Source organism: Gloeophyllum trabeum (assembly GCF_000344685.1).
Source record: "Gloeophyllum trabeum ATCC 11539 unplaced genomic scaffold GLOTRscaffold_00015, whole genome shotgun sequence".
Taxonomy (NCBI): domain Eukaryota; kingdom Fungi; phylum Basidiomycota; class Agaricomycetes; order Gloeophyllales; family Gloeophyllaceae; genus Gloeophyllum; species Gloeophyllum trabeum.
The window spans coordinates 198,030-223,220 of NW_006920424.1; the positions used below are offsets into that span (position 1 = coordinate 198,030).

The 25,191-nt window shown below is 57.1% G+C and overlaps 10 protein-coding genes across 10 annotated transcripts; 9 read left to right on the plus strand and 1 right to left on the minus strand.

The window, feature by feature from the left end:
* Positions 1-4: 4 nt before the first annotated feature.
* Positions 5-845, plus strand: GLOTRDRAFT_132837 (uncharacterized protein; the record flags this gene model as incomplete). Its single annotated transcript, XM_007871751.1, has 2 exons — positions 5-129; positions 185-845. The coding sequence occupies 2 exons, from the start codon at positions 5-7 to the stop codon at positions 843-845; spliced, it is 786 nt and encodes a 261-aa protein (XP_007869942.1).
* Positions 846-4,484: 3,639 nt separating this feature from the next.
* GLOTRDRAFT_140915 (uncharacterized protein) lies at positions 4,485-6,599 on the plus strand (the record flags this gene model as incomplete). The annotated part of the gene is made up of 1 exon (XM_007871752.1): positions 4,485-6,599. One exon carries the CDS (start codon positions 4,485-4,487, stop codon positions 6,405-6,407), a length of 1,923 nt encoding a protein of 640 aa, XP_007869943.1. The 3' UTR covers positions 6,408-6,599.
* A 755-nt stretch (positions 6,600-7,354) lies between these two features.
* Positions 7,355-8,561, minus strand: GLOTRDRAFT_48590 (VHS-domain-containing protein; the record flags this gene model as incomplete). The annotated part of the gene is made up of 5 exons (XM_007871685.1): positions 7,355-7,428; positions 7,504-7,588; positions 7,657-7,935; positions 7,984-8,353; positions 8,419-8,561. Coding segments are annotated over 5 exons (951 nt in total), but the record flags the coding sequence as incomplete, so codon positions are not given.
* A 759-nt stretch (positions 8,562-9,320) lies between these two features.
* Positions 9,321-10,584, plus strand: GLOTRDRAFT_132840 (uncharacterized protein; the record flags this gene model as incomplete). The annotated part of the gene is made up of 4 exons (XM_007871753.1): positions 9,321-9,353; positions 9,411-9,523; positions 9,583-9,660; positions 9,726-10,584. The coding sequence occupies 4 exons, from the start codon at positions 9,321-9,323 to the stop codon at positions 10,582-10,584; spliced, it is 1,083 nt and encodes a 360-aa protein (XP_007869944.1).
* A 691-nt stretch (positions 10,585-11,275) lies between these two features.
* Positions 11,276-14,374, plus strand: GLOTRDRAFT_81057 (uncharacterized protein; the record flags this gene model as incomplete). Its single annotated transcript, XM_007871754.1, has 11 exons — positions 11,276-11,429; positions 11,755-11,879; positions 12,025-12,160; positions 12,215-12,315; positions 12,380-12,504; positions 12,588-12,655; positions 12,719-12,828; positions 12,878-13,146; positions 13,213-13,364; positions 13,434-13,890; positions 13,960-14,374. The coding sequence occupies 11 exons, from the start codon at positions 11,276-11,278 to the stop codon at positions 14,270-14,272; spliced, it is 2,010 nt and encodes a 669-aa protein (XP_007869945.1). The 3' UTR covers positions 14,273-14,374.
* Positions 14,375-14,672: 298 nt separating this feature from the next.
* On the plus strand, positions 14,673-16,257 carry GLOTRDRAFT_48902 (glycoside hydrolase; the record flags this gene model as incomplete). Its single annotated transcript, XM_007871706.1, has 6 exons — positions 14,673-14,838; positions 14,901-15,310; positions 15,363-15,479; positions 15,534-15,747; positions 15,801-15,952; positions 16,003-16,257. The coding sequence occupies 6 exons, from the start codon at positions 14,673-14,675 to the stop codon at positions 16,255-16,257; spliced, it is 1,314 nt and encodes a 437-aa protein (XP_007869897.1).
* Positions 16,258-16,709: 452 nt separating this feature from the next.
* Positions 16,710-17,953, plus strand: GLOTRDRAFT_132843 (uncharacterized protein; the record flags this gene model as incomplete). Its single annotated transcript, XM_007871755.1, has 2 exons — positions 16,710-17,811; positions 17,868-17,953. 2 exons carry the CDS (start codon positions 16,710-16,712, stop codon positions 17,951-17,953), a joined length of 1,188 nt encoding a protein of 395 aa, XP_007869946.1.
* A 1,276-nt stretch (positions 17,954-19,229) lies between these two features.
* GLOTRDRAFT_48731 (uncharacterized protein) lies at positions 19,230-21,553 on the plus strand (the record flags this gene model as incomplete). The annotated part of the gene is made up of 10 exons (XM_007871697.1): positions 19,230-19,268; positions 19,320-19,418; positions 19,478-19,613; positions 19,671-20,055; positions 20,122-20,408; positions 20,473-20,615; positions 20,759-20,845; positions 20,959-21,166; positions 21,222-21,299; positions 21,363-21,553. Coding segments are annotated over 10 exons (1,653 nt in total), but the record flags the coding sequence as incomplete, so codon positions are not given.
* Positions 21,554-21,848: 295 nt separating this feature from the next.
* Positions 21,849-22,665, plus strand: GLOTRDRAFT_140919 (3-hydroxyanthranilic acid dioxygenase). The gene is made up of 4 exons (XM_007871756.1): positions 21,849-22,014; positions 22,066-22,168; positions 22,236-22,316; positions 22,380-22,665. The coding sequence occupies exons 1-4, from the start codon at positions 21,853-21,855 to the stop codon at positions 22,553-22,555; spliced, it is 522 nt and encodes a 173-aa protein (XP_007869947.1). The 5' UTR covers positions 21,849-21,852; the 3' UTR covers positions 22,556-22,665.
* Positions 22,666-22,883: 218 nt separating this feature from the next.
* On the plus strand, positions 22,884-24,133 carry GLOTRDRAFT_112383 (uncharacterized protein). The gene is made up of 3 exons (XM_007871757.1): positions 22,884-23,571; positions 23,633-23,693; positions 23,752-24,133. Exons 1-3 carry the CDS (start codon positions 22,906-22,908, stop codon positions 23,763-23,765), a joined length of 741 nt encoding a protein of 246 aa, XP_007869948.1. The 5' UTR covers positions 22,884-22,905; the 3' UTR covers positions 23,766-24,133.
* The last annotated feature ends 1,058 nt before the right edge of the window (positions 24,134-25,191 follow it).

The following is a 25,191-nucleotide window of genomic DNA, read 5'->3' on the forward strand; positions in this document are numbered from 1 at the left end:
AGACATGCTCCAGGTGCCCATACCTGGCTCAACAGAAGCTGAAGGGAAATCTGATGATACGCCTATGGTCCTCCACCCTTCCATCGAGGCTAGGGAGTTTGATGCATTGATGGAGTATCTTTTCAAGGCGTAAGTCCAGAGGACACTACAGCTAAGGGGCTAGACTTACCGCCTTGATAAACAGCCGTACAATGGGCATGCCAACAATGCAGGACCTCACTGCAATACTCAAGCTGTCCACCATGTGGGGCATCGAGGATGGGAGGCTGTACGCCATCGACGTGCTGCCGAAGCATCCTCAGTTCACGCCAGCTATGCAGTTCTACCTGGGTCGGACCTACCACGTCGCGGAGTGGGTAGAGCCAGCATTCCGGAAGCTCCTAGCAATGCCATTCAGTGAGATAGACGAAGAGATCGCTCACCTGATGGGGCCCGAAGCGTTCTACCTGCTCAGCCATACACATAACCGTATCAAGGACCACCATGCCATCCTCGCCTTCTATCCGTCAGAGCCATTTTCGAGCTTTATATGCACTAGGGCAGGGAGGTGCGAGCAGGCATGGGTGTCGCATTGGTGGCACGGCGTTGCCAAGCACCTTCTTCATCCTGATTCAGGGAAGAGCGGCCGAGAAATCTTGGAGATGTTGGACAGGGTGCAAGTGCCAGGGATGTGCAGCCATTGTCAAGAAGCAAACGTCCAGTGGGTGAAGGATACCCGAGTGATGATAAAAGCAGACGAGTTCGTCGAGGATGCCGTTGCCAAGGTGGTGATGTGGTATGGATCAGCCAAAGACCAGAAAGAGAAGGTTGGAGGAGGTGATGTCGAGCCCAGTGTTGCAGCCTGATGAGTACGTCGAGAGGTATCATTCATAGCTACATATCATAGTGGTATATATGCGTATAACGCGTCGCGGTATGATCTATTTGCGCACTTGCAGTTCGATGTGTGTTGTGGTATATTTGTTTGCATTTCCATTTTAGGTGCAAACGGATCGTCATATACATGGGCTGTTGAACAAGTGTGACCAGGTGTCACTTTACTTCCAAAGGCATACTGCCGCTGAGTCTTATTACCGTTTGCCTGAAAAATATTTATATATATTTACCATATATTTCTGCATTTATGTATGTTCGTCTTGCTTTGCTGAGGAAATCAGTGTGTGTGCGCTCTTGCTAAATGTGCGGTCGTGGTGTAGTTCTACGTGGCCCAGCAGCAGGCCAGAAGATCAGTGTGTACGTGCAACAACTGCATATGTGAGCGAGTTATCATTACGTGCGCGCCTGCGTGTATATGTTGCTGAAATTAAAAGTGCAAAGGAACCGCCATAGTCATTATCTCACATCCACGAATATTTCTCTGTCATCTAATTCGTGGAGCCACATTACCGATTTCAATATAGATCTAGCCCCTTGGGTACTTTCGTCGTCAAGGTAGGTATACCTCACATGGGTATAACGATGATGATTTTCGAGGCCCCTCCCAGTGCTCAGGCTTATCTGCAGTTTCTTTATCCAGCCGTGGATATCGTTACAATATCTCTGGCCCTATCGAAATACAACGGTATGAACACAAAGGTTGAGTCAGTCGTAACAACATGCATATGTCGAACCGTCATATCCTCCGGTATACGTCTGTTGATCATTACACTCGTACAACAGTGTTAAATCTGACATCTGCGTCGATACCAGGCTGACAACAGAACATGCCCTGGACGTGTACAGGAAACAAGATCAGTGCTCAGAGGTAATTGGGGAGCCATCCTGACGACAGTACTCACTATACTCACTATCGCACAAATATGAGGAAACTCAGCCTGAATAGTGAGCTCAGGAGAAAAAGTGAGGGAGCAACAGCACCTATAGCCAACATGACCTAAGTTAATACATGTACCACCACGCTTCTGCAAGCCATCCTGGCACATTATTCTATCATGCTGTCAGTGACGTGGGGGTACAACAAAGCGGCGTACATATCTCCTGACGCCCCGAACGGTTTGCGGCAGATTCGCATCAAGTTTTCTCAGAGGGTATGCACAACACGAACCTGTACATCGCCCTGGTGAGCGAAGAGCCGTATAGCTGAGGATGAGTTGGCAGGATGTTCCAGGCGGAGTCGGTGATATGGATAACTAAATCACAAGGAAATATCTCCGCAACTGGTGTAGGCCCTTGAGCGTATCCGTCTTCGCGCGAGTAATGCATGAAGTGCATAACACCCTGTTCAACCATCCCTCCCGGTCCCGCGTTTGTACATAACCTTGGCACAATCGTAGTGACGTGCAACAGAAAACACCACGCGAGCATTGCCACCGCCGCTGCTTCCGTCAAAACCAAGCAGTCGATGGGCTGTCATGGAAGATACACTAAGCAACTGAATGATAGAGAATGCGAGAAACATACCGTCGCAATCAGGTGGCATACTGCCTCTGGACCTGATGGAGCACAGGGCATTATACTGGGTGGCATACAAACATAGAACGTCGAGTTCTGCGTATAGATATCACAGGAGATCTTCCAAGGGATTCCAGAGGTGTTCAGATATAGAAAGGGTCGAAAGACGACGGGCGCTGGGATGATGTGGCAAGACACGTCAAAACTCCGTGGTCAGTAACAGCGGTCAGCGTCCGATACGGGCGAGAAATAGAGACAACCGTGAAAGACGTTCTCAGATAAGGACCATCCTAAAAACGTAGAAAGGGAGAAGTCACGATCCCCGCCAAGGCGGTGATATGGACCCCAAAAAATTGAAAGACGTCCAGGGGATCCATGCGATAGCTTCAGTACATGGAGATCGCACACCATGGCATGGTATCACGGGGCGACGCCCCTTCCGCATATTATCACTGGTGAAGAACACACGTACGGCGATGATGTGGCATCGAGCAGGGGAAAATATTTGGGATCTTATGAATCATATGGCATGTTAGAAGTTGTTCCTGAGAGGATGGAGTAACACGGATGAGGCTCACCATATCGGTCAGGGTAGACTCCACGGCCCTGCACAGTGCGGGCAGGTCGAGAGGTGCCGCGAGAGCGGCAAAATCAACAAAGTATTCGACATGAGGCATTGTTCCATGAATGAAAGAGCATGGATAACTCCTTCAGAAACGTTATGAATGTCTGCTATTGTTTCATTTTGCATTTTCCGCGATTTGGTATCCCATTCGTGCTACTGTGGCACGGAGACTCGAGAATCAGTTCGGAAATCTGAAGAACAGCTGGTATTTCCAAAGGAAGACGAGAGGAGAAGAAAATGATAATAGAGGTGACGAAGAAATAACTGTAACTCACCGCTCCCAAAAGGGTGGCAGACCTAACCCTAAGGATCGCGAGCGGTCTGGATTATGACTCTCAGTGGCACACCGATTAGGGTCGTTCATTGTTCTTGCAGGAATAGAAGGGCGGAAGAATCACAAGATAGCAGCTTCTACCGCAGATCACTGAACATAGGCGCATCCTTTTGCAAATTATCGCCTGGCTCTACATCCGATTATGCCGATGTGGCAAGGTGGGTTAGCGATGATTCGAGTCGTGATGGAGAGCGTCTCGGAGAGTGAAGAACGCGAAAAATGAATACCAATTGATACCAGCCTACACATGCAACGCATACGTCGATGAGCTCATTTGAAAGAGAGAGAGGAATGGGACTTTACAGTGGTTGACAAATCCGTCCATCAAAGCGGCGTAAGATAGACGTCAAGGAATCCGACTACCGACTAGACGAGTACGCGATGCCCATTGTTTCATCCAGGGACGCGTCGTCGTGCAGCATCGTGGTAGTATGTAATGCATCAACTTGCCTTCTTCCGATTGTGGCAGGAGGACCCTGCGGCTATCCGAATCAACACCGCCGGATCGCGTTTGCCGGCACGATTTTTTTCTCCCACACTAGTGGCTCCTCAAGGGCTAAGAATTTTCCCGTGTGTGGCTTGGACAGAAGGGCGCTGGATGTGGCCTGGGACTTATTGTTCGACGTGGCGCGTGTTGCCACATATCGATACGGAAAGATGCAGGACGGTATTATCGATGATCAAGGTCACCAGATCGGAGGATAGCACGAAGCCTAGGCTCCGGTTCTGATGTGAGCAGACAAACCAACCGCCGTAAGTTCACACAATGACGGGGCCACAGCCGGCCGAGTTGCCTTTTTGAATGCTTGGTAATACACGAACCTGCTGTATTTGGGGTGGCTGTGGTCTGGTTCGCCGCGGGTGCCACAACCGGGCCACACGACATGTGGCACGAGAGAAGCTGCCACAGGAAGCCACATCCTGAAATGGTATATAAACCACGGTGCGCGTCGCTTGCCCTTGACCCTCACGACACGCCTCCACTGTGGCCCTGCCTCCACACAGCGCGTCTTCCCCCCTTCAACACTGCTTTCCGCCGGCAATAACAGCACAGGTGATTCCCAGCGACGGCGAGCCTGGCGTGGACTGACCATTATTGCAAGGCCAGAAAGGCCCGCCCACAACGCACGCAATATGCCCGAGCGCAACGATGAACATAATGGCCAGCGACCCAGCCCTCCGATAGTCCCGCCAGCACGAAGTCGCTCGTACCGTGGCGCTATCCAGACGGGGTGGCAGCTCTCATTTGGTCCGCATGCAGCGGGCCACGCTCATGGGCGCCTCGAATGCCCTGCTTTGCTTTACGACCCAAACGTCTTCGATGTCGTTCTTGTTCCGCACGCGCTCGTTTCGTCGGTCACGCAGACCGTAAACCGTTACATGAGGAAGCAGAGCAGCATGGGTTTCCGGGAGTCGGAGGCGAGATTTTTTGGTGAAGTTCCTCCCACTGCTCCTAGGAGGTCCGGCGGGGATATCCCCATTCCAGTTCAATGTCCACGAACTCATCATGTTCACCCCTCTCACACTCCTGAAGAAGGCTCTCGCCACACGACGCCAGACGCTCGCCACATGACTCCTGATAGACCCCCTCAAGCTCAAGTACCTCCTCCGCCAGCTCAAAGTCAAAGGATAAACCCACAACCTGCCCCTGCGCCTGCACAACCCCAGCCGACTGCTCGCCACGTCCCGCCGCCACCACCACCTCCTATAGCGCAGGCTCTTCAACAGGGGCCTCCACCACCCGCGCCTCAACCCACTTCAACTGGTCGCAGCTACTACCGACCCTCGGCACGATATGACGATCCTCCCCCCGCCCAACCTGCTCCTAAAGCGCCACCAAAGGCGCGACAAGCACGTCAAGCACGTCAAGCCCCTCCAGCCCCTCCTCCGCGTCCCCCGACACCCATGCAAGTTGACACTGTGTCGGAAGGGCCCGAGAGCGAGGCAGAGACCGAACCAGCTGAGGTGCGACCCCTGTCGCCGTACTACAACACGTCGGGTGAGAGTGAAGTCGGCTCGGACGACGAGGACTCGGATGAGGAGCACGATGAATTGGACGACGACGACGATGACCACGCACCACCTAAGCACCGCGCGTCGATACGTCGCCAAAACTCTAAGACGCTGCAGAAGAAGCAGCAGAAGAACATGTGGGTGCAGAACAGGAGGCCGGCGCCCTTGCGCGCGCGCGCCTCCGCCTCTTCCATTCCTATGGGTCCTACCAATCCGGTGGCGAGCACGTTGCCTCCGAGGGCGGCGAGCCTTGGGCCTCCCGTGGCCCCAAGGAGCGCAGCTGCGGGAAGCAACACGGACAACGACGATAACGACGTCGCGATGATCTGTTTTGGCGAGCGCCCCCGCGGCAACGCGAGGAGTGCGCCCGTGTCCCCTGTGGGGTCATCCGCCTCCGCCGCGCGCTCTCCGAGCCCTGACGTGCCCCTCTCAAGCACCGCGAACCTCCAAACCACTGCGGAAACTCCGGACGGCGCCGACACGGACCACGAGCACCTGCCACCCAGGACGCGCAAGAAGGTGGGCCGGCCGAAGAAGCGCAAGGTCGTGCCCAAGGACGACGGCGACACGCCCGAGCGCGAGTCGAAGCGGCGGAAGCCGCGGACGAGCATCAGCGCGGCGAAGGCGAGCCCGCCACCGTCGTCGTCGGGGGCGAAGCCGCCCGCGCCGGAGGCGCCGTACGGGCCCGTGTACACCTGCCGGTGGCCGCGGTGCGCGCACACGCTGCACCAGGCGGACCCGCGCGAGGCGAAGGCGCACATCCAGTCGCACATGAACGCGTACAAGGCGGAGCAGACGCGCGAGCACGCGCTCGTGCGCTGCCTGTGGGACGGGTGCGACCAGTGGGCGAAGGTGGAGAACCTCGGGCGGCATATTATTTTCGTGCATTTGAAGATGAACTATGAGTGCCCGCATTGCGGGAAGACGCTGGCGAGGAAGGATGCGCTGAAGAGGCATTGCCAGAGCCAGCACCCGCGTGAGATGGACCAGTGGCCGCATAATGGGCAGGATCCGGACGGGGGCGGGGATGCCATGATGGAGTGAGTGAGTGAGCAAGCAAGCAAGCAAGCAAGCAAGCAAAGGCAAGAAGTCATTAAGAAGTTCTGAAAGTTTATGCATGTCTTTCTTTTTGTTTCATATGTTGTATGTGTATGGCCCCATATGCATGTATTTCTGTTTCTCTGTATGTATGGTAGTCCCACCCAATGTCATTCCTTTGGTCTATGACACTATGGCTCAGCTGTTCAGGACTTGGCCATCACTCAAGTCACCATTGGACTTGCACTTGGAAGTTTGAAGATGGAGATTTACTTCTACACTCTTGAATGAACAGCCCCCCTAACATAAAGTATAGTCCATAGCCACAAACACTCCTCTTCCAGCCACATCTTACCCAGAACAACATGCCTATGACATCCACCAACAAACAATAATGTACACCCAACCCAACCCTAGAACAACCCCGCGAGATCCGCAAAGGGATCCTTGCCTTGTTGCTGTTGTTGTGGCTGTTGTGGTTGTTGTGGCTGCGTCGATGTCGACGTAGCACCCAAATTCAAAGTCGTAGCTGGCTGCGGTGGCCGCGGAGAAGCAGAAGCACTCCCCATAGCCATACCCACACCCGCCCCCACGCCCACGCCCATCCCGCCAAAGTAGCTCGGCGACCCGACGCGCTGCTGCGGCTGCATCTGCGGCGTCCCCGGGAGCACGATCGACCCGAACTGGCTCGGGTGCGCGAACCCGCCCGGGGGCGCCTGCTGTTGGTGCTGTTGCTGGGCCGATAGTATGCTCGCCAGGCTGTTCTGCGCCGGGGACGGCGCTGTCGGAACGTTTGCCGGCGGGCCGAAGAGCTCCGCCAATTCGTCTATCGTGTTTGCTGGTTGAGATTGAGATTGGGGGGCAGAGGAGGAGGAGGAGGAGGGCTCGTCAAAGTCGATGAGCGACGTCGGCGTGCCCGCGCCTGCGAGCTCGGCGGGGACGGAGGAGATGGAGTAGTCGCCCTTCTTGTAGGCTTCGTACCGGGCGAGGACGTTGTTGATTTGGTCGTTTATTTGAAGATACGTGTCTGGCGTTGATGAGGAAGTGGGGTGAGTGGGTGAGAATGAAGGGGAAGAGGGGTAGGCAACGGGAAGGGGCTCACCTAGCGATTCGGGGTCGTCCGTCTCCGCGTCCGATATCCACTTTTGTATTCTCGGGCGCGCGCCGACGAGGATCGACGCGACTTGCTGTGCCACGCCACACATGGTACATCAGCACTCGCAAACGCAAGAGCGGGGGGGCATCAGCTACGCACGTCGTACACGTCGCCCGCCACGAACTTCTCGCCGCGCTCGCGGTCGACGTTGTCGAGCATCTCGTTCATGAGGATGACCTTCTGCTCGAGCTTGTTGAGCTCGTTGAGCGCCTGGGAGCGGTAGTCGGGCCTGGCGTCCGGGTTCGCGCCGGCGAGGGCCTTCATGAGCTCCTGCGCGGCGGCGAGGTCGCGCGGTGTCCCTCTGCGGATGAGTTCTTGCAGCTTTGCCTGCTGCGCCTCGCGATCTTCTGCCTCCAGCTCCTCAGCGGACTTGATGTTCTACGGGAGCGTATTAGCGGTGCTCACGTGCACGCGATGGCTACTCACGGACGCGGACGCCAATGACTGGTTGTTATTCCGCGGGAGCTCGCGGAAGCGGTAGCCCTTGAACGTGAGCAGGCGGTGCATGTCCCTGATATTGCCCAGGTCCTCCTTCCAGCGCGAGGTCGCGCAGATGCCCTCCTTCCAGGCGTGGATGAGGTCGAGGATGCGCTGCATGACGGGTCCGGGAAAGGGCGGGGGGCGCTCGGGGAAGCGGCGGACGAGCTCGTTGAGGAACTCCTTGGTGCCGATCTGGAGGTGGAAGGGGTAGCCGCAGCTCTGGACGAGGGTGTCGAGGAGCGCGAGCGCGAGCATGCCGATGTGCGGGTTGCGGTGGTTGGCGAGGCGGGCGATGAGCATGGCGGCGTCGCGCGGACTTGGGTGGCGTTATTTGTTATTTACGGTCATGCTACGAGCGGGCGGAGGAGGGCGCGCACATACGTGTTTGCCTTCTTTTTGTTGATGTAGTCCGCGACTTCGAGGTGCAGCGCGTAGTTGGGCTCCGGCAGAGATGGGTCGCACGCGCGCGTAACCAGGCTTTCGAGCGGGCTGACTTGCAGCCAGGATGTTGGACTGCCGAGCATCGTGGACGACGACGAGCAGGACACGGCGGCGATGGCCAGCCAAGTGCTATCTTCAGCCACCGCGCGCAAATAGGACACGCGTCACGTGCATCTGGAGGTTTCATTGCTTCCCTCTGGACGACCATGTCGCTGCAGCCTCGGTGCTCTGTGGTTGTACTTGGGAAATCTGCGTGCCTCTATAATGCAGAGATTTACGCTGGATTTTCAAATGCTATCGTTGTTGCTACTTGACGGGTCTCAACAAATGGCATAACTAGTGGGCAATATCTGTACTCTCATTAGTGCTTGAACGCTGTCCATGTTTCTAAGATAATTGATGACGCTCTATACCGCCCGCCCTACCCCGCCATGGCCTGAGCCACTCCCGCCTCCCGAAAATTCCCATACCCGGTAATCCCAAAACCCCATCCTCAAGCAATCACGCCACCCGCGCGCGCTTTTGCCTTGTACGGACGTGCGACCAAGCGCCTCTCCCACTATAGCAATACGCCTCCCATATCAAGCAATTCTCGTGAGCCACCGCTTGATTGCCTGCACCTGCAAGCGCATTTTCGCCTTTGCAGGTAATTATCGTGAGCCACCGTTGGATTGCGTCCAGCGACAGGGTTTTTCGACAGGCCAAGCGCGCCCACAGAATCGCATAAATGGGAGGGGGGCGAGGGGGGGGACCCGCATCCCCCCACAGAGAAGCCTCCCGAGCGGTTCTGCCCCCTCCCGCCCTCCCCCTCTCGAATATTTGCATACGCCGCCTGAGTAGACATGCCGAAGGTACTTGCAGTGGCTGGGGCCTCGGTACGTCCTCCTTCCGTCCCCCTCCTTCTAGGGTACCCGGCTGACTCGGTGGAATAGTCCTCGCAGAGTGCGGGGAAGAAGCACCAGTGCGCCGAGTGTGATTATAGCACCGACCGTACATTCGATATGCGCCGCCACGCGGAGCTGCACCTCCCCGAGGACCAGCGACAGTACGTCTCCTTCCTCTCGCTCCCGTTCCTTCGACCAAGCGCTGACGGGTCGTGTGCAGCTATTACGAGTGCCCGAAGCCCGGGTGCGCCAAGCGGTTCCTGCAGAAGGGCAACCTCAAGATCCACCTCGCAGCGCAGTGCGTCCTGTCCCCCCCCTCGAACTCTTGACCCAGCTACTGACGCTCCTTTGGTTGTTATCTAGCGCGGGCGTGCCGACGCACTTCTGCGCGCAGTGCGACTTTGCGTGCACGGACCCGAGCGCGCTGCACAAGCACCGCAAGCGGCATGGGTCGGGCTCGGGTTCGAGGACGGTTGTTGCGAGGGGCAGGAAGAGCAGGGTGAGGAGGCACCCGAGCCCGGCGACGTCGGAGGAGTCGGGCCTGTGGTCCTCTATTGCTCCGTCCCCGGCCGCGTCGACGTCGACTTGTGCGGCGACTGTGGACGCGTTCTCGCCGCCTGCGCTGACGCTGCCCGAGACGGGCGGCTGTGCTGCTTCTCCTGCTGCTGATGTGGATGTGCTGTCGTGGCTGGACGACCAGAGCTTGGTGGCGACTCCGGGTTCTTCGCCGGCTTATTCGGGCGACTTTTCTCCGATGGTGGCTGTCCCTGAAGAGTCTTATGTCTCTCGAGATGCTTCTGGCTTCACTCCTCACTCTGGCTATCAGTCTCAGCCTCAACAGGCTTACGACGCTCAGTCCCAGCTCTCCTACGAGTTTCAGTCTCAGCTCTCCTATCAGTTTCAGGCTCAGGCTCAGCTCTGCTACGACTACGACCACACTCAACCCGTCTACACTCAACCCGTCTACTCTCAACCTGCCTACTCTTCTCAGCCTGCCTACCCCTCTCAACCCGCCTATCCCACCCAGCCTGCCGCTCCCTCCCCGGACTTCCTCGACTTTGACTGGAGCATGCCCGCGCCCGCCGCCGACTTTGACGGCGCTGCGATCTTCGTGGGAGACCTCGAGCTGGGGATGGGGACGCATATCCCTCCTGCGATGGATCTAGGCTCGGGGTTTGACTGGCCTGCGTCTGCGTCTGCGGCTTTTGGTTATTCGTTTTGAGCTTAGATCTCTCTCGTCTCTGTCTGTCTCTCGCTGAGGTGTTTGTGATACCCGCATACTGGACTCTGGACTCTACACTGGCATTTCGGACGCTCACTTGGATAGATTCGGCGTTGGTGCATCTTAGTTTATTTGTTTTTATACAATGTAGGATTAGACTTTCACTTCGACGTTTACTTCATTCCATTTCGCATTTGTATTATATGCATGCGCAAGCGCAAGGTCGTGTATAGATGGATATCATTGCAATCATACCGTTCTGTTCTCTCTTACATAGCGCCGTCGGTGGAACTGGGAGTGGGACAGAATGCTGATTTGATGCAAGTGCGCGCTACATGTAGCAACACCCACAACGCTCGTGTCTCACTCGCCCTCGCCCTCAGACCCGCTCCCAACCCCAACGTGTCCGAGCTCCCGCACGCCGGCCTGCTCTCCTCCCTCCCGGGGCTGGAGGCGTTAGGTCTGTTCGGACAGCATTCGTAGGAGTTTGCATACCAGCGGTACTCCTAGCCCAGCTCAGGCTCGACGACAGTGAATATCCAACCAAAGCCACACGTCCGTATTAGATCTAGAAGCGCTGTAACGCGCCAAGTCACGGACGCGTTCAAGTCTTTCCCCTGTCCTCTTCCTCGGACGCCACCTACATAGACGCGCCTCTGCCTCTCCACTGCGCCCTATTTATGACTTTGAGATGTCTGCAGCGGTAGCAGCACCAACACCAGCACCAGCAAAAGCCAATGGCAGGAACGCCCACGCGCGCGCCGTCCTCGGCCCTGAGCTTTCTGAGCGGCTGCCCGCGACGAAGGTCCTGCTCGTAGGGGCGGGGGGGATTGGCTGTGAACTCTGTACGTGGTTCCCAATTGCTTTGTGTTGGTCTGTGGATTTCGGGGGAAGAGACGGATAGCTTGGGCAGGGAGGGCTCGCAGAGGGCGCTTCATCCCGGCTGGATGTGCAGAATGGAGACAGCGGTCTGCGTGTTGTGAAAATGCCATTTTTTACCGTTTTTTTTATTAGTGCTCGCGTCCTAATCCCAGAGGACATCCTTGAGAGATGCTGTGGTCTATACTGATTCTCCTGCATATCGCCCGCTAGCCGCTGGCTTTTGCCTTCCCACCCATCTTTCCCTGATCCCCAACAATGCGAATCGACGCTGACCCAGTTATATTACAGTGAAGAACCTCGTACTGACCGGCTTCGGCCACATCACCCTGCTCGACCTCGACACCATCGACCTCTCCAACCTCAACCGCCAGTTCCTCTTCCGCAAAAAGGACGTCAAGAAGAGTAAAGCTTTGGTGCGTCCTCCTCTTCCCTCTTCCCCCGCCCTCCTCCCTGTTCCTTCCCTACCTCTTCCCCCCGTCTTCCTTCCCTTGCCCTCTTCCTTCCCCCTTCCCCCTTCCCTCGACATACTATCTACGACTAACGACGCAAACCAACCAGACCGCCGCGCAGACCGCGGGCCCGTTCAACCCCTCCGTGCGCATCCACCCGATCCACGGGAACATCAAGGACGCGCAGTTCGACATGGACTGGTTCGCCTCCTTCGACATCGTGCTCAACGCGCTCGACAACCTCGGTGCGTCTATTTGCACCACGCCTTCCTAATGCTGAGACACCGAGCGGTACTTAGACGCGCGGCGACACGTGAACAAGATGTGCATGGCGACGGGCGTGCCGCTCGTCGAGAGCGGGACCGCGGGGTACCTCGGGCAGGTGCAGCCGCTGCTCAAGGTGCGTGTGCGCAAATACCCTTTAGGGGAGGTGGGGGAGCTGATGGGATGCGGGAAACACGCAGGACCGCACGGAGTGTTTTGATTGCATACCGAAGCCGACGCCGAAGACGTTCCCCGTGTGCACGATCCGCTCGACGCCGTCGCAGCCGATCCACTGCATCGTGTGGGCGAAGAGCTATCTGCTTGGGTGCGCGCGCTCGCTGCTGCTGCTCTCTGCTCTTGTGACGTCCTCATGGGTTTGGCGGCTGGTGTTCGCGATGTGGCGCACAGGCAGCTGTTCGGCGAGGACGAAGACGCGGGCGGGGAGCTCGACGAGGCGGAGAAGCAAGGCGAGAACGGTGAGCTCCCACCCCACCCCGCCTACCCCGCGCACGCGGCTGATGGACGTGGCGTGGACGAAGCGCAGGAAATCGCGACGCTCCGGAGAGAAGCACAGGCGTTCAGAGCCGTGCGCGGCGCCCTGCGCGCGCGGGCCGAGTCCGCGCACGCGGCGAAGATGGCGTTCGAGAAGGTCTGTGCGTCCCGCACACGGACACGGATGGGCTGACGGGGGCGTGTAGGTGTTCGGCGCGGATATCAGGAACCTGCTGTCGATGGCGGACATGTGGCGCGCGCGCGAGCCGCCGGTGCCGCTCGAGTTTGAGGCGATTAGGGAGGGGGGGTTCGTGCTGCGCGGGGTGCCCGCTGCGTCGGCGCCGGCGGATGGCGCGCGGCCGTCGAGGGAGCCTGCTGCGAATGGCGCGTCGGCGAATGGGCATGCCAGCCAGGCGGGGCTGAAGGACCAGCGCGCGCTGACGTTGCAGGAGAACCTGGCGCTGTTCGTCTCCAGGTGCGTTTGCTCTCGCGTGGGAGGGGAGGAGAAGGGGGTGCGATGCTGATGTGGGTGTTGATGTAGTACGGAGCGCCTGGCGGCGCGGCTGCGCGCGGGGGAGGAGACGATCGCGTTCGACAAGGATGACGATGATACGCTGGACTTCGTGACGGCTGCTGCGAACCTGCGCGCGGCGGCGTATAACATCCCGGGGAAGAGCCGGTGGGAGGTCAAGGGTGCGTCCGTCTGTCCCCTCCCCTCCCGTCCCCTCTGCGGCACTGACGGTATGCCGCTGGCCGCTGTAGAGATGGCGGGGAACATCATACCCGCGATCGCCACCACCAACGCGGTCGTCGCGGGCTTAATCGTGCTGCAGGCGCTGCAGTTGTTGAAGAAGGCGTATAACCGCCTGCGGAATGTGCATCTGCAGTTCAAGCCGAACATGCCGATCAGCACGGTGATGATCAGCCCGCCCAACGCGGGGTGCGGGGTCTGTCGCAGCGTGTACACGCGCGTGCAGTGCGATACCGCGAGGGTGACGCTCGGGGAGGTGGTGGGCGGGATCCTCGGGGCGGGCGAGGGGGAGGGGGCGGGCAGGGAGGTGAGCGTGTATGAGGATAAGCGCGTGCTGAGCGATCCGGAGTGGGGGGATAATGATGGGCGGACGCTGGAGAGCCTGGGCGTGACCCGGGGCAAGTTCCTCGCCATTGTGGATGAGGAGGGGGAGTATGCGACGGTGGAAGTGGGGATTTGTAATTTGCCGTGCGTGTCTTGTCCTCGTTAGCATCGGAGAGGCTAGGCTGAGTTCGTGCGGCTTTGGTTTTGTTGTAGGCCCAACCATACGGGCGGCCCGCTCATACTCCCGTCGCCGCTGCCCGCGCCCCCGCGGAAGGTGAAGGTGGCCGCGCCGCCGCCGTCGACGCCGCCGCCGAAGAAGCGGCCCGCGCCGGTGGACGACGACGTCGTGGAGATGGAGCCCGCTGCGAAGCGCGCGAAGACGAACGGGAACGGCGCAGCGGACACCAAGCTCAATCCGAATTTGTACACGCCGAGCAAGAAGAGGCGGCTGGACGAGGACGGGCTGGTGATGCTGGATTCGGCGAATGAGAAGGTGGAGGATGATGATGTGATTGAGATTGATTGATTGAGATTGAGTGTTTTGACTTTTTTTCTTACTTTGTGGTGCTGTCGATCGTTCTAATTTATGATGAGCTTATGTTGCAAGTTAATACATGTTTAGAATGCTTTGTTGCGTGTTGGGGCTGGTGTGAAGGGCATGGTTTGCTGGGGTTTGGATTCGGACCGACAGCGACGTCATCTCATGCCTCTCGTCTTGCCAATGTGCGGCTGACATTTGCATATTTCCCTTGAAGTCAGCCGCAGGTCCCAACATGAACGACCGTTGGCTGACCCCTCCTGCATCATCCAGAGCATTTAAGGCGAGGTATTCACCCTTCCTGTCCTTACTCCTGTCCCCCATTCCAACAGACCGTTCTCGGTCTTCCACACTCCTTTAGCAAAACTCACCTCGTCGCTCCTTAGCTATGGTCGCCTGCAAGAGGTTGAACAGGTTGATCGTGATCGTTCTCTCCTGGGTTGCGTTGTCTTCCGCTGCTCCATCGGTGGAACAGGATGCCTTGCCGAAGATGGTGTTCGCCCACTTCATCGTCGGCAATACACGTCCCTATAATGTCGGGGACTGGGCTAGAGGTCAGTATTTGAGTCGTCCTTGAATGACCCGCTTAGTATTCATGACTGACCTTTATCGCTAGATATCGCCCTTGCTTCTTCGAAAGGGATTGATGCCTTTGCGCTCAACGTCGGCCGCGACGACTACGAGGCGTCCAGAGTGGCGGACGCGTACGCCGCCGCCAGTGGCACCAACTTCAAGCTGTTCATGTCCTTCGATATGACGTCCTTGCCCTGCGGCGGAGGTGGGGACGCGGGGCCCCTTCGCGATTATATCAACCGGTACGCGGCCCACCCCAGCCAGCTGCGGTTCGACGGCAAGATCCTCGTTTCCACGTTCGGCGGGGAATATTGTTCGTTTGGTACAGGAAGTCTCAACCAGGGATGGCAGAACGCCATCAAGAACGGGATGCCGCCTGTACATTTCGTTCCGGCCTTCTTCCTTGATCCATCGTCGTTCGGTGGATATCCGGTAATGGATGGTGCATTCAATGTGAGTGTATGGCATTAACTACCGGTGGCTCTTGTTCATTCCTGTCGCACAGTGGAATTCAGCCTGGCCGCAGGGAAATTACGACACGAATTTCGACTCTGACAACAATCACATTTCTCATCTGGGAGGACGGTCGTACATGGCAGCATTCTCTCCTTGGTTCTTCACTGTACGTCGCCCGAAGCTTCATGATGTCTCCTTTCTCAAACGCATCATATTTCAGCATTATGGCCCAGACACCTACAACAAGAACTTTATATTCCGCACTGACGACTGGCACTTTGTAAAGCGCTGGGAGAACCTCGTAGAGCATCGCTCTTCGGTGGCTTTTGTTGAAGCGCTGACGTGGAATGACTTTGGAGAGTCGCACTATCTCGGTCCTTTACACGGTGACTTGTCGAGGTCTGACGATTGGACGGCCGGCTATGACCATCAAGGTAGCGAAGTTTGAAACTCTGGCATTCACTTACGCTTATTGCTCGTATATTAGGCTGGCTCGACCTGCTCCAATACTATATCCAGGCCTACAAGACGGGCGTGTACCCGTCGGTGTCCCAGGACAGGATCTTCCTTTGGTCAAGGCTATCTCCCGCCGGGGCCAATGCCCCCGACAGAGTCGGAAAGCCCGATCACTGGCAATGGGTCAGTTCAGCCACTCAATGGCTGGCGCTCCTCTGACACTTCCTCATAAGACTCAAGACAACCTCTGGGCTGTCGTTTTTCTGACGACGCCTGCCGAAGTGCAACTTGCTTGTGGTGCATATATCCAATCGACGACTCTTCCAGCCGGTGTAGGCAAGGCACAACTTCCCCTACAGCAAGATTGTAGCGTGACGGCTACCATCCTTCGCGGGGGGGTCAGCACGCTTCACTTTGCTCCCAAGGGTTTCGACTTCCGTACCAACCCGAGGAATTACAACTTCAATGCGTATGTTGCGGCCAGTTGAGTGGCTGTTAGTTACGGGGCCGTCTAGCATTAGTACGGGTTTGCGTGTGTGGTTTCTCTGTATTTTTTTTTCTAATGAAGGTCAACGTCTATCGACTGCTTCGCCAACTTGAGCAACTGATGCCCCAGTGGGCCGGCGCTACCGGACTAACCAAAGGAATTACTATGTCGGAGTCTGCCGAGTTCATCGATGTCGGAGCCTTTCTGGGGACACAGGAAAGCAATAGCATCTGTGGGCTGCTGTCGGTGGTCTTCACTCAGGTCTCGAGCATATCTATCCTGCCAGTTACTCATAGGTTCGACGCAGTCTAAACTGCTCGGGCACTAAGACTAACTTGTGGTATTATTTTCGCTCAGGTTTCTATTATTACGTCCGTAGTACCATACTGGCATATTTAGAACCCAAGACAACCGTTCACTGACCTCGTCCTTCAGATGGCACGTCTGCCTGACATGAACTATGATGTTCTGCTGGACATCATGACCTTCCTCCCTCCGCAGGACTTGCGGCGATTGGCAGTGACATCCAAAGTGCTTCATGAGCCGTCTTCTTTGAGTATGGTGGAACAAGTCGAGCTCTACCGGCCATCCCAAGTCCAATCCTTCCACTCGTTTGTCATCCAAGATCCTACCAGACTGTCGCTGATGCGCTCCTTAAAGTTCTCACCCAATGCGAAGTCTCTGCTTGACGACGACGCGCATGGTTGGAGTACCGGGACGGACGAAATTCGGAGCTCGGGCCCTCTGCTGGCAGATATCCTCGAGCGAGCTCCCCATCTCCGGGTGCTGGAGCTGTGGTACACGGACATACTCTTCTGCATACCCCGCCTTCGGCAAGCTATCAAGAACAACTGCCCCAAACTCCTGACGCTCAAGATTTCTCAATTTAATACATGGAAGATGTCCCCGAGGGACATACAGGATCTAAGGCCCTTGTTCGACTCATTAAAGCACCGGGTCACTCGGCTCGAGGTCAAATCCATATTCGAGCGACCTGTCCAGGAAGTCCTGAGAACTTTGGACAGTCGACTCGAGACTCTAGCGGTTGCGCTCGTTTCCGGAGACCCGAGTATTCTGCGAAATGGATCGATGTTTCCCCACGTGAAGAACCTTTCCATATCAGGGTATAGACTGCTGAGGGAAGATATCTCTCGAGTGTTTCCAAACGTTCGCCAACTCGAGATATGCGAGGACTTCTTGATCAACGAATCTTTATGCGACTCCCTACAGGAGACGACTGAGTGGGCAGCACTGGAGACGTTGTCTGGCGATCTGCGCGACGTAGCAAGGATAGGGCTCACGCGGCGCGTAAAGCATCTTAACCTTGACACTTATGCCTTTCACTCTGCTTCGGTGCCTGCAGAGCTGACCCTCTCCTTCTTTTCGACCACTCGACCGCGGTCCCTGTCGCTTACTATTCACTCGGATAAGCCGAAGATCCTTGCTATTTTGATGAAACCAATCTTGTGGGATTCACTATCTGAGTTGTCCTACATGAATCTCATCATCAAGGATCTTACCGAATGGGCTGGGGCGGTTCACAGATGCTTGGTGAGTAAGCTGGTTAAGGGCCTGAGTGTTCTGAGAGTATTGATTAGCCCCTTATTCCAGACATGTACGACCGAGAATCTCAAAAATCGGAGCGTCGAATATTTACGCGTTTCCATCTACCTGCGGGAACGGAGTCGACTGTTTGACCAACTACGGACACCGAGTCACTCTGTCTCCGTCCATAAGATCGCGAAAAAAGTACCCTCTTTGCGATTCATTGAATTAGATTTCCATTGGTTGGCGGGGAGTCGCATTGGATTTGAAGGTATGACCACGTTCTACAGAGTCCGTAGAGCACCGGAAGGAGGTACGACTATTCAATCTGTATATTCCATCTTTGACATCTCATCGAGATTCAGGAAGCTCTCTGGAAAGCATCAACCCCGACTTCGCGAATGAATATAGAAGAAATTACACCACACCAGAGTACGATCTTCTTCTGTCACTTCTTTATATCTGTGTATCAATGAGTCCTGGATGTGCAGGAAACCCAATTACATCATGAAGTCAAGAAGCCGTCAGATCGTTTGACGAGGAACTTGAAGATTGTGGTCTCTCTCGAGGATCGTTGTGTCCTGTTGTACCATGTAAGGATAGATTCCTAACCGTGCTTTATGTATATTGTGATGGCTATCTCTTGGAATATGTAACCTTTGTGCTCATGTATAATCGGTGTACTTACAATGTGTAACACTTGCTGCAATCATGTCACTCCAATTCTATGTCACTCCAATTCTATGTCACTCCAATTCTATGTCACTCCAATTCTACACTGACAATATAGCTCTGGAGGCCTTCCGATGCTGAAACTGTACCAACTGCAGCCCTACGCCGTAGATCAACCAATATTGGCATACCGAGAGCTGCCCTACCCTCCTGCGCGTTCCTGTGGCAATATTGTGGCTGCTGAGACACCAACGTGACTAGAACGCGACGGGTCACGCGTGACATCACGCTTCCGACGCGTCCGACTTCGACGCTCACCAGCAGGCTGTGCCGCACGCTGCGCTTGTACGCCATTGCGGGTTGACTCTACTGCCATTTGAGACTTCCTAAGAAGCTTCAAGGATACAACAATGTCGCGCAAGCCCAGCTCAACAGCAAAGGTCACCAAGAAAAAGCGAGCGAATGTGCTATCTGCGTCTACTCTACAGCTGCTGGATGATGAGCCACTGCCAACGCCGCCACTGAAGAAGTTCAAACCGTTGGCTCAGGTTGGTCTCTGTGGAATGTGTGGTATGGGTGTATTGACCAAGTGAAGGCACCGAAGCTGGAATTATCTGCAAAAGATGCTGCACCGGAGCCTGCGAAGAGGAAAGGGAAGGGGAAGGAGAGAGCGGTGACTCTGGTGGAGGATGATCTAAGCCTTGGTATGCGTTTTGTGTGTGAGCTATCTTCCTTTCTAACGGTTGTACAGTGGAGGATAAGCTATGGCTTGAGATGTATGAACCCACGTCGGAGGTGAGTCGCGAAAGTTAGGGATATGCCTTTGGCTGACGTTGCAAGCGCTAGGCAGACCTGGCTGTACACAAGAAAAAGGTCGAAGATGTCCGGCAGTGGTTAGCAGAAGCGTTTGAAGGAGGACCGTCGGGAAAGCTCCGCAAGTATAGGGTACTATATACCTCTTCAACTGCCTTCGTGCATGCTCATCTCTCGTTCCATGCCAACAGCGTCTTCTTGTCCTCAGCGGTCCTGCCGGTGCAGCCAAGACGGCTACGATGCGGGTACTCTCGAGGGAGATCGGGTTCGAGATACTGGAATGGCAGAATGCCGTCTCAGAAGGCCTGCCATCCAAAGGAGAGCCAGGTGTGTCGACACGCATCGTCGCTGTACTACCATCTTACCGACATTTATAAAAACTAGACAGCTTCGCAGATTACGAAGGCGCAATGGACAAATTCCAAGCCTTCGCCGCGCGCGCCTCCTCCTGCCGGCCCGTCTTCTCCAGCGCCCCCTCTCAGTCATCCCAAAGCAACCTCTCTTCCTCTAAGCACCAACTCATCCTCCTAGAAGACCTCCCGAACGTCGCGCACGCACAGACGCAGGAGCGCTTCCACGCGATCCTGGAGGGGCTTGTGCACTCGCCGAGCCTCATCCCGGTGGTGGTGGTCGTGAGCGACGCGGGCGAGCGCGGGGAGAGCGGGGAGGACGTCGGCTTCGCGAGCGGGCCGAGTCGAAGGGAGGCGGTGGGCGTGCGCAGCGTCGTGCCCCCGGGGCTGCTCAGGTCGCCGTATGCGACGGAGATCAAGTACGCTTGCTCGTATTCCTTCCAGCGGTTGATTGGGGGACTGACGTTTTATGTCTATGTACCCAGGTTCAACGCCATCTCCGCGACGCTCATGCGCAAAGCCCTGCAATCGCTGCTCTCCCGCCACTTCTCCAGGGCCGCCGGCGCGCCGCCGTCGAAGGACGTCGTCGACCTCGTCGTCGACACCGCGAACGGGGACATCCGCAGCGCGATCATGTCCCTCCAGTTCGCGTGCACCCCCAGCAAGGGGAAGAAGAAGGCGGCGGTCCCGCGCGGGCTGCTGGAGGTGGTCAGCCGGCGCGAGCAGAGCCTCGCGATGTTCCATTTGCTGGGGAAGGTGCTGTATAATAAGCGTGAGTGGCTGGTGTCCGGGTGGAGGGTGATTGTGAGGCGGATGGCTGAATGCGTTGTGTGTAGGGAAGGGAGACCCCCCGGCGCCGTCAGCGAGCAAGAGGGATATAGAGAGGGATAGGGAGTTTGATGCGAGGCTGCGGGACCCGCCGCCGTTGCCGGAGCACCTGCGGGAGCACCACCGGCGGACGAGCCGCGTGGACGTCGAGGTGCGCGTCCCTCCTCCCTCGGCCCGCTGGCTTTACGCTGAAATCTGATGTGACGTTGTTCTGGAATGTGACGCTGACGCGCACAGGCGCTGTACGCGGATTCGCCGATCGACGCGTCGCTGCTCGCGCTGTACGTGCACCAGAACTATGCGCAGTTCTGCAATGGGGTGGAGGAGGCGGAGGGCGTGTGCGAGGCGCTGAGCTGGGTGGACTGCGGCGGGGGCGAGCAGGTGCGTGTTCCTCCCCAACTTCATTCCCTCCATGCCGTCCTTGCTCCCTTCTCTTCCTTTACTTTACACGTCACATCGCTGTGATCGAAAGTGACGCTGACGCGCCCGCGCAGTGGTACCAGACGAACCCGAACGGCTTCCAGCTGCTGGCGCGGGGGACGCTGCACGCGCTGCCGACGCCGGTGCCGCGGCGCGCGGGGCAGGGGCTGTACAAGCCCGAGTTCTTCGAGTGCGGGAGACGCGCGCGGGAGGGCGCGGGCGCGGTGGAGGACGTGCTGGGGTGGTTGGGGGAGGTGCGTGTGGTTTTCTTTGCGGGAGGGGGTCGGCTTTGGGTGTGGGTGTGGGCAGGGCTGATTGGTGATTGGTGATTAGGAAGCCCACAGGTGGCGGCGGGAGGAGGTCGTGATGGAGCTCGGCGGGGTGCTCAGAGCCCGGGCGAGTCTGCACACGTCGGGTACGCGTCTCCCGGCCCCTTCTCCCGTGTCCGCTCATACTCACCTCGCCCCCTTGCACGCAGGCCCTCACGTCCCCCCGCGGACGCACAGACTGTTCTCCGCGCTTGGGGAGGAGGTGAAGGCGCGGGCGGAGCTGTGCGAGGACGAGGTGCCTGAGCCTGAGGAGTGGGGAGGGGAGGGTGGGCGGCGGGGAGGGGCGGATGAGGGGCAGGGGAAGGGGGGGTGGTTGGAGGAGGATGATATCGAGGAGTAGGCGTGTGGGTGGGGTGTTGTTTGGTGCTTGAATGATTTATAGTATTATATTGTCTGTGCTTGGGATCAACACTGGGTTCGCCCCACCGCGCTTCGCTTCGCTCACCCAGGCTGATTATCGCGATTCCCACGCGTGGAGGCTAATCTCGATCGCATTCGTCATCCTCGCGAAAGCTCGGGAATAGAGGTGGTGTGTAATCTCTCTCTTGTGGGTATTTATCGACTTGGCTGGCTGCCTTTGCTCTCGCTGCCTCGCTTGGGAGCACTTTACACTGCAAGACTCATACGGCATCAACCAGAATGCTCGCCCCGCCGCTGAACCTGCCCAAATGGCTGGCGGAGAACGGCCACCTGCTGAAGCCGCCGGTGAACAACTATTGCATCTACGCGGGCAAGGACCATATAGTGATGGCGGTGGGCGGCCCGAACGAGCGGAATGATTATCATGTTAACGAGACCGAGGTGCGTTTGGCTGCGGGGAGGGATGGTTGGATAGGGCTGACGGAAATGCAGGAATGGTTCTACCAGTACAAAGGCGGGATGCTCCTGCGCGTGGTGGACGGGGACGAGTTCAAGGACATACGGATCGGGGAGGGGGAGATGTTCTTGCTGCCCGGTGCGTGCTGTGCGTCGCGCCCCGCGTGGCGGCCAGAACCGAGCGACTCATCGTCGGCGCGACGCAGCGAACACGCCGCACAACCCGGTGCGCTTCGCGGACACGGTGGGCATCGTGGTCGAGCGCGTGCGGCCCGCGGACGCCGTCGGTGCGCGCATCCCATCCCGCCTCGGCCTGTGTCGTTGGATGCTGACGTCGCTGCTGTGACCAGACCGCCTGCGGTGGTACTGCCGGGCGGGGCAGCACCGCACGCCGACGATCATCCGCGAGGAGGCGCTGCACGTCACGGACCTGGGGACGCAGCTGAAGCCGCTGATCCAGCGCTGGCAGGCCGACGCCGAGTACAGGCGCTGTGCGCAGTGCGGGGCCGTCGCCGAGCCCAAGTAATTTGTGTATGTTTATTTTATGTATCGCTACGCTATGGATTGGGCGATAAGCGTAGCTGTGGCTGTTCATTACATCGTGTCTGCCGGCGCCCGATGCAGCTCGGGTCCGACGCCTCCTTCGATGGTACTGGCTGTCATCCGGACGGGGAATTGCAGCCCGAGCCAGTGCATGTACCCTACCTAAGCGAGCCCAGCCCTATCTTTAGCACCTTCGACGCGAGAAGGGCGTCCGCTAGCATCATATACCCACCCGCCGTGCCTGGCACACTACTTGACAGCATGTCATTACCCGCTCGTATATAAGCCCCCGCCCTGCCAGACCGCCCCCCCCCAGCTCGCACTCCATCCACCATGAGCAACTACGACAACGACAACAGCTACGGCTCTGGCAACCAGGGCGCCGGGTACGGCGGTGGGAACAACAGCGACTCGTATGGGTCGTCCAACCAGTCCGGTGGGAACAGCGACTCGTACGGCTCGTCCGGCCGTGGCGGGAACGACTCGTACAACCAGTCCGGTGGGAACAGCGACTCGTACGGTCGCGGAGGCAACGACTCGTACGGGTCGGGCAACAACAACAACAACAGCGATTCGTACGGCTCTTCCAACCAGTCCGGCGGCGGGCTTGGTGGAAACAGCGACAACTACGGCTCCTCCGACCGTGGGGGCAACGACTCGTACGGCTCGGGCAACAACAACAACAGTGATTCCTACGGCTCGTCCAACCAGTCCGGCGGCGGCTACGGCGGGAACAACAACACCGACTCGTACGGCTCGTCCAACCGGAGCAGCGGCGGGCTCGGTGGGGACAACAACAACACCGACTCGTACGGCTCGTCCAACCAGTCCGGCGGCGGGCTCGGCGGGGGCAACAACAGCAACAACACCGACTCGTACGGCAGCGGGAACAACTCGTCCAGCACCCAAAGCCAGGGTCAGGGTCAGGGTCAGGGTCAGAGCGGGAACTGGATCGACAAGGGCGTCGCGATGGCCGCGCAGAAGGCCGGGTATAACCTCGTGAGTGCCTGGGTCATGTTGTGCCGTGTCAAGAGGCGTGGATGCTGAAGCGCGAGAGTAGGACCAGAGCACGACGGAGAAGATCGCGGACGGGCTGCAGGAGGGCCTGGGGAAGTTTACCGGTGAGTGGTTGTTTCAGGTTTGCGAGCCCGAGGGACGGGTGTTGATGAGTTTGGTCAGGCAAGAAGTGGTGAATGCGTCTTGCAGTTGTGGGGAACGAAACGGAGTAGGCACGGACCTGGTGATGGATACGGGATGTGAAGAAGAAGTCGGGTTATCTGTACGTTAGGGCACATTCGGAGTTCTTGGTGTACGGGTCTGTGTGATTGAGGCATATCCAAGATTTGCACAAGTCGGAACCACGCTTGCCTTTCCAGCAAGAGTCTGCACGTCATCTGAGGGAGGGACTGCAGACGGACGCCTTTGGCGAGTGATGTTTGCAGTAAGTCGGGGGCGGTGGCGGTGAGAACAGCGGATCTACTGTTCCGTTCGGCGAACGTTCACCGAACACCGGGATTTCCTGGCGCCCTACTACTGTAGTACCGACATACATAGGTGCTCCGGTGTTCTACAGCCATTTGCAGATCAATGGGCCCACTTTTTGAGAATCATTTACAGTCGGGCCATGTCGGACAAGCAATTTCAAGTCCTCGAGAGACAGAAATCAGACCATCTGGACTTCTCTACCTTCTTCCGATGTCCCTGGCACCCACTCCGACCCACTCCGACTATATGTGGTTTTCTGAATTGATGGTCTATCGATCTGCAAACGGCTGTAATAGCCCACCTTGAAACCACGGTAGCCTGCCTCGGAAATTGGCCTGTAGGGCGGCCTATGCTCCAACAGAGCAGTAGCTACCTTAGAAGTTAGGTAGCTTACCTAGAAGTTACGGTACTAGTAGTCTACTTCCTGAATTTCATGGTAATACAGTCCCAGCCACCCCCATATAAAATGGGCACTCACAGGGCCCCTTGCTAGCCCGGCCGCCCATCCCGTGATGAAGTACGTGAGAGAAGGATTTGGTCCTCATGCTCACCGATTAAGGGGTCCTGCCAAGACTGCTATTGGTTGCATTATCGTGCTGCTAGTGCCAGCCATGAAAATGTGGCAATGTGGTCCACAACCCCTCAATTATTATACAGTTAATGAGAATTCCACCCCGGGGGGCAGGAAAGCTCTGTGCCAGAGCTGGTCCTCGAATACACCGAGGATGTGGCCAGCTGCATCCCCACCCCAGAACACCGGTACCATAGATCAGCCCTCAACAACGCCCCGGCAGTACCACACACTTATAGTGTCAATGATTCACCACCACTTGGGAGACCGAATACATTCGTATTTTTAATCTCCTTTCTGCAACCCTTCTGTCTAAACTAGGTTGGTACATCTGCTCGGCACTATGTTATGACCCTCATGTAAATTTCTTAGGTCGAGAGGGCCAGTTGTCGTGGCATAAGAGGTGCGATACATGTCATGAGACAGCCTGCTGCCTGCGCATGCATCACGCAAAAGGACCACTTGGGACACTCCCACGCTTAGTACGCCAGTAACAAATCAGTAGTCCCGGGTAATTACGATGGGACACACTGCTGCCTGTTTGACACCATGGATGATGTCCA

Excerpts from the sequence above, each read along its gene's own strand:
- GLOTRDRAFT_140919 (XM_007871756.1), top strand. The coding sequence starts at position 21,853 with ATGCTCGCCCCGCCGCTGAACCTGCCCAAATGGCTGGCGGAGAACGGC. Across the intron at positions 22,015-22,065 it reads ATCATGTTAACGAGACCGAG|GAATGGTTCTACCAGTACAA; the intron begins GTGCGTTTGGCT and ends ACGGAAATGCAG. Across the intron at positions 22,317-22,379 it reads GCGGCCCGCGGACGCCGTCG|ACCGCCTGCGGTGGTACTGC; the intron begins GTGCGCGCATCC and ends TGCTGTGACCAG.
- GLOTRDRAFT_112383 (XM_007871757.1), top strand. The coding sequence starts at position 22,906 with ATGAGCAACTACGACAACGACAACAGCTACGGCTCTGGCAACCAGGGC. Across the intron at positions 23,572-23,632 it reads AGAAGGCCGGGTATAACCTC|GACCAGAGCACGACGGAGAA; the intron begins GTGAGTGCCTGG and ends GCGCGAGAGTAG.